Below are 13,180 nucleotides of genomic sequence, written 5' to 3'. Positions count from 1 at the left end.
CAGTTTGTTTTGGGGGCTTTTTGTTTAGTTGTTTTTTTTCTTTAGTCACGCCCCACCCATTCCCCTCAAACACACACACAAAAAAAACAACGGAAATAGATCTGCTCCAGAGCAGCGGGAGACTGTCCAATTAAGGCAGAATGCAGCATCAATTTGAGGGCTAATTATTTGCGTATTGAGCTCACCATCATGCGTCCGCGCCCCCGACACCGAGCCCGCTGCACCAGTCGCCCCCTCACGATTCTTCCTTCCACCCTCTCCACCTCCCCTCCTCCTCCGTCCGAGTGCCTGGCAGCTAATTAAAAAACTACATGCGCCACGGCGCCTTCATCTGATTCACAACATGGAAATTAATCTTCATATCAGCGTGTTTTGACGGACACCAGGCCCGTTGCAGGAGGCGTTGTGTGGCCTACAGGTTTACTCCGAGTCAGCCTCAAACATGGGCTGAGTTTTTTTTGGGGGGGGGGAGAGGGAAGGAAAAAAAAATCAGCTCCAAATTAAGTTCAGGCAAAAAAAAAGAAAAAAAAACTCGAGAAGATTGTAAATTTGATGAGATTGTAAGTTAGAGATTTTATCTATGCTTTGGTTTCCAGATGTAAAACATTATGCAAATAACTTCAAGATTCCAAATCTAAGAGAAAACAATGAGTAGCCAAAAGGACGTGTGAATGTGTTTCTCTAAATGGCAATTAAGCCCAAGTATGTTTAAGCAATTGCAGAAAAAAACATAGATGCTCGGTGAAGAGAATCAGAAAAAGTTCATGTAGATTCTAACCATTATAACAGGGGGTACTTTTGTTTGTTCTGGTGTGAGCATTTAGGTGTAATTAGGAGCACCTTTATAATGATAGTGATGCTGACACACACCAGAGATAACTTACAGAAAGCAACAGAGGAGCCAAAGCAGCGACGCCCTTTTTTAGTTTTATTCTACTCCACCTGTTGAGTTCATTTTTTTATTGTTTACAACTGTACATGCCCATTCTCTAGTTTTATTTCACTTAACTGCACAATGTACCATTGAATAATTCAGCGCTATTTTTATAAGAGGAGCTCTATAGTCAGAAAACCATCAAGATACAAAATTGCATTTTTTTAAATATATTTCACACAAATAAAGTAATTAAGAACTGTCATCTATTTTGTCATTTAAATATGAGAAGGAACACGGGTTGATGTGTTTTTTTATGTTGGTGTTTTATCTGCACTAATTTCCAGTGGCCCTTCAAATTTGATTTAGCCCCTCACCTGCCGAAAAATCCCCCTTGACGCGGATCTTTTTTCAGCCGGATCCATCATCTGCGCTCTATAATGACAAAAACACAACAAGATCACATTTAAGCTCAATCCGTGAACGCCAAAATGCCGCGCGCGCGCAGCGCACACTGGACCCAACTGACGCCCACGGCCGAGCGTCCAATCACGGACGGCCTTGAGCCTCTTCCGCCCAATCATTGCGAGGACAGAGGCGCGCGGTGGGCGGGCCCTGAGCCGCTCCGAGAGAGAGACGCTGAGACAGTTCAGGAGAGTCGGATTGTTGGGCTCCAAATGCCACTCGTTGCGCGTCCTCATAATTTGGAGAGGTGTATGCAGCGCACGGCCCGTTCGCCTTTCCAGGTGGAAATCCAGGAGGAGCTGAGAGCAATTTTTTAACTGGGACGGGCTGCTGAACCCGGTTCAGGACAGGTGAAATTCCCAGCAGGCTGCGTTTAAGGCCACAGGATCGATTCAGGTGCGGAGATGTGAAAAGGCTGTCCGTTCTGGTAGGAACACTGCAAATATCATCAACAACATCAGAATCCATCTTATAGGTGTATATATAATGTGTATATAACCACATATGTGTGGCTTCTGTTAAAATATAATAAGAAACATATCCGCCATGCAGCTACGTGGGAGTTCAACACGTTGTTTCAGGAATTGTGTTGGGTCAAATGTCATTTCCTCTGCGATTAGCAGGAAAATGTGTTCTTTTTATCTTCTCTGAAAACATAAAGAAGTTTAATCTCACTCGAAAAGGGATTTAGGTGAGAATAAATATAAATAGATGTTTTGTCTAATTAAAGGACCGGTTTCTGTCGTTTATCATTTCCTATTATTTTTTAAATAAAACCAAGAAATCCTCATTACAGATTATGACACTTGTGTAAAAAAAACGAAATTCTTTGTGTGCAGATGCTTTTGCTTCCCATTGTGTTCGAGTCAAGTGAATTGTTTTTACAACATTAGTTCTTCTATGTGACATATTTAGCCAAGGTTTCCACAGCTGCCTCTCTTTATGATTTAGATTTTTTTGCACTGATTTTTTTGTTTGGATCTAGTTTTGACTAGCAGGCCTGTATCGACCAACAGCTCAAGATTTGGGGATATTTATATTTCGGGCTCGGTGTCAGCGTTTGCGCCCGCAGAGCAAAAATATGTGGGTTTGCATTTTTTTGGAGAACAACCACAAACTCGTTTTTGTCCTTTCCGCTGTTTTTCAGGTCATGGATGAGAACAGAAACAGTGGCTGAAACCAGGAGGTTCATCCAGCCGAACAGTCGGTGACGCACGGATTTCTGGAATAAAACACGCATGTTGGATTCAGCCGTTCACACCAAACCTGCAGCTTTTTGTCCTATTTTTTTCTTAAATTGATTGAAAATTCGCGATGAAAGCCAAGCGAAGCCGAGAGGGATCCCTCAAAGTGCTGCTCTGAGCTCATTTCGGACGGGTTGGGGGAGAGCGAAGGCGCCGAAATGAAGGAGAAATCCAAAACGGCCGCAAGGACTAGACGGGAAAAGGAGAACAGCGAATTTTATGAACTGGCCAAAATGTTGCCTTTACCGTCGGCCATCACCTCCCAGCTGGACAAAGCCTCCATCATCAGACTGACGACGAGTTATTTAAAGATGAGAATCGTGTTTCCACAGGGTGAGACCACAGATGCAAACCCTTATCATTTCTGTCCTAATGTGCTCTCTTTTCAGCTTTATTTAAAACAAATCAAATACTATTAAATAATTGCAGGACATGAAGACAAACTCTAAGTAAAATGTAGTATAGATTAAGACAAAACCACAATGAAGAAGCCCAAACTTAAGAGAAATATACATAAAAGGGAGAATATATTGCATCAAATCGGGGCATTGCTTTTTTAGACAGTAAAATAAAAGAATAAACGCCTGCTTATTGCCTATAAATATAAAATGTGTATTTTATATATTTAAAAAAAAACTTATTATTATTTAAAGTGCTAATGCTTTGATTAGGGAGGCATCAGAGGAATATTCCAGACCGAGCGCCTCCTCGTTGATCTGCAGGGAGTCTTTACAAATGCATCCTGTTCTTTTTTAATCCAGCGTGTCCAAATGAGGCGATCTGCCACCATCTTTTTTTATATACGCAGGTCTCGGCAGGCTTCTGCTAATGTGTGACTGAGAATACCGATCAGCAATTAGAAGGCACAGCAAGAGTCACCTAAAGCCATGTAAGCAGGAGGCGCAAACAATCTCCCATCCGCAGGAAAACTGCTGCAAATGATCTGCCGTGAAATCCATAAATCTCGCCTTTAAATGCAGATATTAACACAATATTAACGATTTTTGTTTTGGAACGCGAGGGAGAGAAAACAACAAACAGAGTCACGAAGAATAAAGAGGAGCGCAGCCTTTTTGAAACTTTTTTTTTTTTTTTTTTTTTGTGGCAGGTTCGTTTAGCTTTTGAAATATGTTGTCCTTATTTGATGGAGGGTTGTGAATCCTCACGTTTTAGGCGACGGCAGAAACCGGTTTTTCAGTTCCTCCAAGAGAGTACGGAAGCCTAATTTAGCCATTTCCGATGAGGACGAATGCGTTTTACTGACCCTCAGCGATCTGTGAAACAGGAACCTTAAAGATATGTGGGGGGAAATGTCACAGTTGGTGGAGTTTCCCTTTAAATATTAACAACTGGGAAAGATTAATCAAATAAGCAGATTTGTATTTTGGTTTTTTGGGTGTTGCGCCTGCAGCAGCAGCATTTCATGCCTCCTCCCGGGCTTTTATAAAGACAGCCAGAGCTAATGGAGAAGAAATGCTTTAAGTGTAAATTGGTCTTTTAAACAGGAGCTTCTCCCCCTGCGGACATCAGTGTGTGTGGGTGCGTGTGTGTGAGAGAGAGAGAGACAGAGAGAGAAGAGAGAGAGAGGTCTGTTGACTGTGTTTTATAATAATAATAATAATAATAATAATAATAATAATAATAATAATAATAATAATAATAATAATAATAATAATAATAATAATCAGATGTCTTCTGTTTGCAGGTCTTGGTGAGGCCTGGGGTCACACCAGTCGAACAAGATCTCTAGATAATATCGGGCGCGAGCTTGGATCTCATTTACTGCAGGTATCCCATCCGTTTTTTTGTTTCCTTTATTTGTTTTTGTTTTGTTTTTTGTTGCGTTTAAGTGTCGGTCTGTGCGCCCTCAGAGCGCGCGCTCGTGTAAACCAGGCTGAAATTGCGCCTGTCTGTCGCTTGTTTCCAGACATTAGACGGGTTCATCTTCGTCGTGGCTCCAGATGGGAAGATAATGTACATTTCAGAGACAGCCTCGGTCCATTTAGGACTGTCTCAGGTCTGTGCGCGATGAGATTCGTTTTCAAATATTCTTTCTGTTTCTTTGCTTGCTATTTTTTTTCAGTATCTTAGGGGAGGAAATGTCCGTTTCTCAGTCTCTTTGTGCAGATCCCGCGGTGCTTCTCCTTCGTTAATTAGTTATTCTCAACAGGTAGAGCTGACTGGGAACAGTATCTATGAATATGTTCATCCTGCCGACCATGATGAGATGACGGCGGTGCTGACGCCACATCAGCCGTATCACTCTCATTTTGTGCAAGGTACGTCCTCGTTTTAGAATAAAGACTTAAATTAGAGATTAAAGATTTAATTACATAGACTTTAAAAGCATTACTAAAATGAACGATGTGTTAATAATCTGTCCTCGTGTTTCTGTCTTGATTATTATTATTATTATTATTATTACTATTATTATTATTATTATTATTATTATTATTATTATAAAACGCAAAATAACAGTTTCATTTCACTTATTTAGTTTAAAAGTCTTATTTATTTGTGTTTTAAATCATATTATTATTTCTGTCACTGATTATTAATTTTACTGTTTGAAATCATAGAATTAAAACTTTATGAACTTGTTTTAGTTTAGGTTGTGAAATGTGAAGGTTTTTGTCTGTTTTATAGCAAATTCTTCTTCATTCTTATTCTCGATCTTGTGCTTGTTGTGTGAAATGGAGCCATAAAGTCTAACCTGAGGAGCATTCCTCTCTTAAAAATAAAGTTTGACTATTTGTGTGACAGATTTTTATGTTTTATTTCTTGTAGAATATGAAGTGGAGCGGTCTTTCTTTTTGCGGATGAAGTGTGTGCTGGCCAAACGAAATGCAGGACTTACCAGTGGGGGATATAAGGTTGGAATATTTTTTTTATTATCATGAAAGATAATCTTAACTTCCATTAATTAATATAGTAATAAATAGAAAGAATTGATCAAATTGAGTTAAAAATTAATAAATATTCAAATAAATTTAGTTAAAGTTTGTGGTTTTACTTCTGTTTCTGAGGGACTGAAAAACCTTTAATGCTATTTTAACAATTTTAACAATTTTTTTTTTTTTCATGCAATTGTATTTTATATTTTTGCCAATTTGATATGAAATATGTCAAGTGCTTTTGGCATTCATGTAGTATGTAAATGCTGCAACAAAAGTATGAGTAAAAGTACTTTAATTTTTTTGAACTGATGTTTATTTCTCATTTTGCCATTATCTAAATGCCTCCCAACAGGTGATTCATTGCAGCGGCTACCTGAAAATCCGTCAGTACAGTCTGGACATGTCACCTTTTGAGGGCTGCTACCAGAACGTGGGCCTGGTGGCTGTGGGTCACTCTCTGCCTCCCAGCGCCGTGACGGAGATAAAACTGCACAGCAACATGTTCATGTTCAGGGCCAGTCTGGATATGAAGCTCATCTTCCTAGACTCAAGGTACAGAACTGTGTTTGTGTTTTATACCCTCTTAATTTAATGTTCTGTGTTGTGTGAAGGAAAAAATGCTCTCTAAGTTGCTTCAGCTTAAATAGGAAAAGAAATAGAAAATATGAGAGAATCCATCTGCTTATTTGAATCCCCATTATTTCTCTCCAGGGTAGCTGAGCTGACAGGCTACGAGCCACAGGATCTTATAGAGAAAACATTGTACCATCATGTCCACAGCTGTGATATCTTCCACCTCCGCTGTGCTCATCACCTCTGTGAGTTACGGCACAAGCGTACTTTTTAATAACTGCTCTCTCATCAGCTCGTAACAGTTCAGAGAGCCTGCTGCAGCTTCCATGTGCTGACAGTCTCACACAGGCACTCAGAAAATGCATGTTGTTAAATATGTTCATCTCTGCAGTTTAAGTTATTATGTTTCGAATCTCCTTTAGTGCTGGTAAAAGGCCAAGTCACCACCAAGTATTACCGTTTCCTAGCCAAGCACGGTGGCTGGGTCTGGGTCCAGAGTTACGCCACCATTGTTCACAACAGTCGATCTTCAAGACCTCACTGCATTGTCAGCGTCAACTATGTCCTCACGTGAGTCTCACTCAAGATTTCTTTGCTAAAATCAGAATATCTGAAGAATAGAAGTTGCTTTCAAGGCGTCCTTAGTTGAGATTTCAGTTTATTGGCAATCCGTGCACATGAAATGGTTGCAGTCCTGATAGTGATTTTGAATTGCACAACAAAGGTTGTGAAAATCTTTGGCTCGCAATTGTTGAATTTAAAACTTCACAATCATTGCAACGCAACGTGGGGCACTGCAGAGCCAAAAAGAAGCATTCCTAATAGTGTTTGCATATGGGAGCAGCTCTGCATATTTAACAAGATTAATGAAAATCATATGATACACTCATATGATCCTTTCTTGAAGCGCCCTCTGCAAAATGACGGGTCTTTGTCTCTTGGAGAAATCCTAGTCCTTATCCATCTGTAGCCTCTGTATACAAATCCATCAAATACTGCTGCTGGCTGCAGGGTTCAGGCAGTTGTGTGTTATGAAAGGACAAAGCACACTGAAGCCCTTTGAGACAGCAAGACAAACATCAGGGTTCAACCCCATCAAAAAACCTCTACTGTCACCATCGATCTGCAGTCCGAGGAAAGCTGAATCAATCAAACGGTAACCTGGAAATCAATAGCCATCTCATAGATGTAGCGCATGTTGGATTTTTCTTGTTAAGTTTGGTTGATCCACATGTGCCTGTGTGTTTGTGTGTGTGGATGTGCATGTGATGTCGAGTTGGCTGAGACTGTGTGTATGTACGCATGCATACAGCTGCACTCTAAGTATTGATTCCCTCAATGCAGTAAGGAGAAAACAAAGTAACTATATCAAAATGACAGTGAATTTCTGGGAACATAATTAAGAATAACACAGAGGTATCTGAGAGCAGAAAAAGTGCAAATAAATACAGCAATTCAATTGCTTTTGCAGCATTTCAACCCAGTAAAAATCCATTAATAAATCATGCTCGGAGAATGGCTGGTGGCTTTTTTTTTTCCCCAGACTTGAGGTGCTCTGACATTGACCCTGAAGTGGAATTCGACTAACACAGCTGAGTTTGTACAATGGCCCAACATTATTGGCTCAGACATAAGTCAGCCAGGCCTCAGATAGGATGCAGAACCAGCCACTGCAACTGTACCTGCAAGAGCAAATAACGCTCAACACTGTGCACTGGCTGTCCAAACAAAGCTTTCCCCTCAAGGTGTAATACATGAAGAATGGGTCATATTTAGAGTCATATTAAAGAAGCTGGCTTGGCGGGGTCACGGATGGGCCATGCGGTTTAAAATGCCAGCCAGCTGCTGTTACATACTGTTGATGCGATAAGTTAAGAATAGGCTCATGTTTGCTGAACACTTGACACAAGAGCCTTTTTGACTCCCTCGACGGCAACACTTAGACTGAGTTCAGCTGCTGGACAGTAGATACGGTGCACAAAATTAAAAGAGTGCAAACAAGTAAACATTTTTGATATTCTCACTAAATAATTTTTCAGCAAAGAATCTGGCTACACGGGTCTGTGATTGCCTGTATACTCGTACTTTTTTCTATCAGTGATGTGGTAATAGTTATGCAGCAAAAGAAATGATTAACTCCCTTGTAGGTGTCTTATTTTTCACAGAAGCTGAGGGTGCACTCTCTTGTATTTAAATCTTTTGTCTGCTTATGTACTATTCACATCTTAAAGATTATATCAAACTGTTTTAAATGATCTACAGCAGTGGTGTCCAATCCGGGTCCTAAAGGGCCACTATCCTGCATGTTTTAGGTGTTTCTCTGCTTTGACACACCTGATTTGAATGAGGGAGTGATTAACAGGCATCTGGAGAACTTAAAGACCTGCTGAAGAGCGGAGAAACAAATTATTTTCTTTTTAAAGTCATTCTTGCAGTGGGAATCAATCACAATAAAAACTAAAGTATTGAGTCACATCTATTTACCCTTGTTAGAGTAAATAGTTAAGAAAGTAAATTGTGAAATTTTCTGTATTCTTGTGGAAAGCAAGTGTGACATATTTTCATAATTTATAGATCTCAACTTGATCCCTAATAACTGACATTTATAACATTATAAACTAAACATAATACCTAAATCAGTCTTGGAATAATATTTTGCTGCTCAAAAACATTTATGGCTACTGATGCAATGATTGTGTTCACAGCACTAATAAAACTTTAAAATTCTTATATTATCAAAGCTCTTTTTAAGTTTAGCTAGCTTTTCTCTATAGTTAGAAAATGTATTAAACTAATAAATCATAGAGGTCTCAGTTATGTGGATGTTTAAATATCTACAGAGCTTAAAACTTTTTATGGGGCTTCATTCTTACTTTTTCTCCTATACAAAAAATATAATAATAATAATAATAATAATAATAATAATAATAATAATAATAATAATAATAATAATAATAATAATAATAATTTTTTTTTTAATGAACTGCTGTACTTTGGCAGGGATGCCCAGTCTTTTGTACAACTTTGTTAAACAATAACTCTAAAACCCTCTGAGCTGCATTTGTTTGTATTGAAGGTGTTATATGAATTTATAAATAAGTATTTGCTTTTAATATTTAAGTATTTTATTGTATAGTGGTAATAGTGAATTAGGATTAGCTATACTGAATTTTATTGCAATACATTAATCACTTTTTAGCATAGTTCTCACAAATGTAAGATAAAAATTTTCTGTTAATCTTTGACATTTTTTATGTGTGTTAAAAGGGACACTGAGTATAAGGGAATGCAACTATCTTTGGACCAAATGAGCCCCACCAAACCGGCTTTTCCATATGCTGACAGTCACAATGAAGATAGGAAGAGCACCAAGACCCGCCTGACTCAGTCAAAGGCTAAAGCAAGAGTGTCACCTTACCCACAGGTAAGGAATGATTTCTGAATTAAATAGGCAAATTTATTGGTTTGAGATATGTTTAATTATTTCAGAACTGTGACTGCGTATCTTTCCAGCAATTTTCAGCTTTCAATCCAGAGCGTTCAGAATCTGACCAAGACAGCCAGTGGGGAGGGAGCCCTCTGACCGACTCAGCTTCTCCTCAGTTGTTGGATCCCAGTGAGGCTGCAGAAGCATCGTGCGCCTACAGACTTTATCCAGACTCAGGCTCCCTGTGCTACGGTCTGGGCTTATCCGAAGACGATCTTGCCCATGCCCAAACCCGTCCTCACACCACCACCTGCGATCGTGTCCGATGCCAAAGTGGTCGCTACTTTCTGGGAACGCCTCAGTCGGGCAGAGAGATGTGGTGGGACACTACACGCTCTGTACTCTCACTTCCAAAATTCTCAGTGGAGAACAGCGAGGGCTATGAAATCACATCCTACCATGGCGCCATTCACGGTGAGGTGTTAGGGTTGAGACCACAACCATCTGTCTCTGAAAATACTTCTGGCCTTGTTTCTCCTGGTAGCTGTTATTATGGGACATGCTAAGTTGTTTACGCCGTCCCTTGCCAGTGAGCCGATTGCTACCATCTGTTCAAAAATTGCATGCAATTGAAAGCCAAGTTATTTCACATTTCACATCCTCAAACAGTAAAACAACCCCCACTGAGCTTCTGCCAAGACATCAGATCATGATTCCATATGCACTGAAAACAAAATTTCACACATTAACCATGTGTGCATCTTTTAACAGATTGCGTTTATTTATTTCATTGTCCTGACATGTGACCACTCATTTCTCTGTGCAGGACGGGGCCACTGGGATGAAGACAGCGTAGTGAGCTCACCTGATGGAGGTGGATCCACCAGCGACTCTGGTGAGCGTTACCACGGTGACCAATTCCAAGCAAGCCCTCGAGAGCCAAGCAAGATGGAGACCCTGATCCGAGCCACGCAGCAAATGATTAAAGAAGAAGAGAACCGTTTGCAGCAACAAAAGGTTCTCCTGGACGTCTCGGGACTCACCAAAACTCACAGTCCATGTTTCCCTTCCTCAATTCCCCATCACTCTCAACACCCCATGCCTAGTGTTGTGTGTCGTGGTCCAGGGGCCCCCAGCATCGACCTCTCATCTGAGCGCCTCCATCACCGGGACAGCATCAAAGTGCTCGGGCCCCATGACAATGACGAAAACACAACCAGTCCTGCATCTTTGTCTCGTCTCAGTAGCCCCGGCTCTGATGGAATCCCCAGATCGGGCCTTCCCCTCACCAAAGACTACATGCCAACAGATCTGTCCCCTCACCCTCCCCAATCCCAGGCGAGTCCGCTTCTCTATCCAGCCCAGGAGAGGCAGCCGCTGGACAGGCAAGCAGCTTATGCCTTGGCTGGGTATTCCCTGGAGCACCTCTATGACCCGGAGAACTTGCGAAGTTATTCCAGCCTGGCATGTGGAGGAGTCCAGTACGATGTCGCATCTCATGTCAGAATGCAGGCTGAGCAGATACAGGGACACAAGGCAACCTCAGTTATCATTACTAACGGCAGCTGACAATATCTGGTTCAGATAGGTCATGTTGTCTAAATGCGGATGTTGGAGTTGGTGGTGATTTATGCATGAGCATCACTGAGCAGGTGTTTGAAACAAAAACTGACAACGGGATTTGAGACACCTGTGTTTGACTGATGTCCCTCTGGTGGTCCATTCATCTCTACTTGTAAAGACAAGACCTCCTTTCTTTATCCTCAGAGGATGTTATTCCAGTGCTATGAGGAACTAGTGTTTAGGAACTCTAATTTGATATGCCACCTGACGAGGTTTGCTCCATAGCAGGAAAAAGCTGTACTTTATTAGTGGTGAACTAACACCCCCTCCCTCCCTTCATCCCCCATTAAAGGCTGGTTAAACATCAATCAAGTGTTTCTGTCCCACTCCTCTCATGCACCATTGACCATCTGAGTTAATCAGTCCTGGACATGATTTCCAAAGGCAGTAGGAAAATGTGTTGTTCCATTGCCCTTTTACCTGAGAACTCCATTGCACAAAAAATAACTTTTGACACATAAGGTGCAACATCAGAAAGACACAGAGAGAAGCATTTTGCTATTGTAAGATGTCAGTGTTTCTAAGTATTTATTTGTCAGTGGGCTGTTTCCTGCATGTGTCATTTTTCTGTCAACGTAGAATGTTTTCTGGAGGAATTAAATTAGTTTTAGTGTTTGGAACACCACAATTATTATATTAGTTTTGAAAAAATATGTAAAGTGGAAAAAAATTAGAAAAACTGTCTCTGATATGTAAAAATGTAAAATGTGTAGGTGAGCATGACAAGGAAAAGCCTTCGTTGACCGGTACTGACCTAATTCATTTGTCACATAAAAGCATGTAAAAATGAACTTGGTGAAAAATGACTTTTTGCATATCAGAGAATTTGTTTTCTGTTTTTTGCACACTTAACCTGACTTTCTGGCATATTGTACAATATGCTGTGAAACCTTTAAGTTATTCTCCACATGCAAATTTTTGCAAAGAATGACAAACTGAAGGGTTAAAATGATTGATCCAAACATATCTTAAAGAAGATAAATGTCTTTAGTTTTCTTTTTTATGATGTAAATATAATTACACAATGAACTTTTGCAAAACAAGTGACAAAATTATTTATTAATTGGTTTAAAGAGTCCTTTAAATATGAATAGTTTCCAAACAGGTGAACATTGTTTGATTTTTTTTTCTTTCTTTTTTATTGTCCAATTAAACACATTCAATGCTGCTGCCTCAAAAACTGGTATTTAGATATAATGTAGATAAAAGTATGTATAGTGGTCTATAAGTTTAATAGGTGTGTATATTTTGGGTTTTATTGTACTTATTAGTGCTTTATTTTGGAAAATACAACAGAAAAAGAAAGAAGGCTAAAGGAAAATGTGTCTCCAATTTGTTTTGTATTTTTATCTTGTTATTTTAGATTGAAACTAAAATGAAGAATGTGAACATTGAAGTCTAGCCACAATTATATAGCTTTTGATATATATAATTATATATAAGTGCAGAAATCTAAATAATTGCATACAACACTCAAACATCATTAGGTTTAAATAAGAACCGTGTTATTAGAAAGTAGCCTAATTTTATGGGGCAAACTGCTTATTGATTGTCTTAGACAAACTGGAGCAAATATAATCTGACAAGAAAGTACAAATGTCACAACGTCCCAGTGTGGATGCAAAGATGTCACATGCATCCTGTTTGGAGCCAGAATGTCTGCTAACATCAAGTTACCATGTTCATTTGTGTAAACCATATCATATACTAGAGTCTTTACTCTCTAGGAGAAAATCCTTATTGTAAGACTGTTCAACCATGCAAAACAGTTGATTGTTAGGCAACTTTATTTGATGTACAATAAATCTCCCAGCAGCTGTCAATCTCCAAGTCCTTGGAGTAATTATGAAGTGAAAATATCACAACAATAATGGTGAGCCAGCTAGGAGATTTATTGAAGATCTACGACTGTTGTGGTATAAATACTGCCACAGAAGTTGTTAGCAATTATTTTCCACATGTATGGTAGAAAGATCATAAATTTGGTTTCAGTTTAACAGTATGTACAGTCATTGTAATGGGGGAACTCATGACTCGATGGAAAGGTGTGTGTTTTTTAATAGAAGCTGTGTCAGAC

At 39.6% G+C, this 13,180-nt stretch overlaps 1 protein-coding gene across 2 annotated transcripts; it reads left to right on the top strand.

Annotated features, from left to right (window-relative positions):
- Positions 1-1,529: 1,529 nt before the first annotated feature.
- On the top strand, positions 1,530-12,551 carry LOC108233353 (single-minded homolog 1-like). 2 transcript variants are annotated; one of them, XM_037981733.1, is made up of 12 exons: positions 1,530-1,735; positions 2,487-2,916; positions 4,289-4,371; positions 4,511-4,600; positions 4,754-4,862; positions 5,371-5,456; positions 5,833-6,032; positions 6,192-6,298; positions 6,476-6,623; positions 9,321-9,477; positions 9,567-9,954; positions 10,307-12,551. In XM_037981733.1, the coding sequence occupies exons 2-12, from the start codon at positions 2,742-2,744 to the stop codon at positions 11,047-11,049; spliced, it is 2,286 nt and encodes a 761-aa protein (XP_037837661.1). In that variant the 5' UTR covers positions 1,530-1,735; positions 2,487-2,741; the 3' UTR covers positions 11,050-12,551. The 2 variants fall into 2 exon arrangements, with proteins under 2 accessions (XP_037837661.1, XP_017267250.1); XM_017411761.3 differs by having other exon boundaries at positions 1,530-1,766.
- Positions 12,552-13,180: the final 629 nt, after the last annotated feature.

This window comes from Kryptolebias marmoratus, linkage group LG19 (assembly GCF_001649575.2).
Source record: "Kryptolebias marmoratus isolate JLee-2015 linkage group LG19, ASM164957v2, whole genome shotgun sequence".
Lineage (NCBI taxonomy): Eukaryota > Metazoa > Chordata > Actinopteri > Cyprinodontiformes > Rivulidae > Kryptolebias > Kryptolebias marmoratus.
This window is presented reverse-complemented; position numbering and strand designations above follow the sequence as displayed.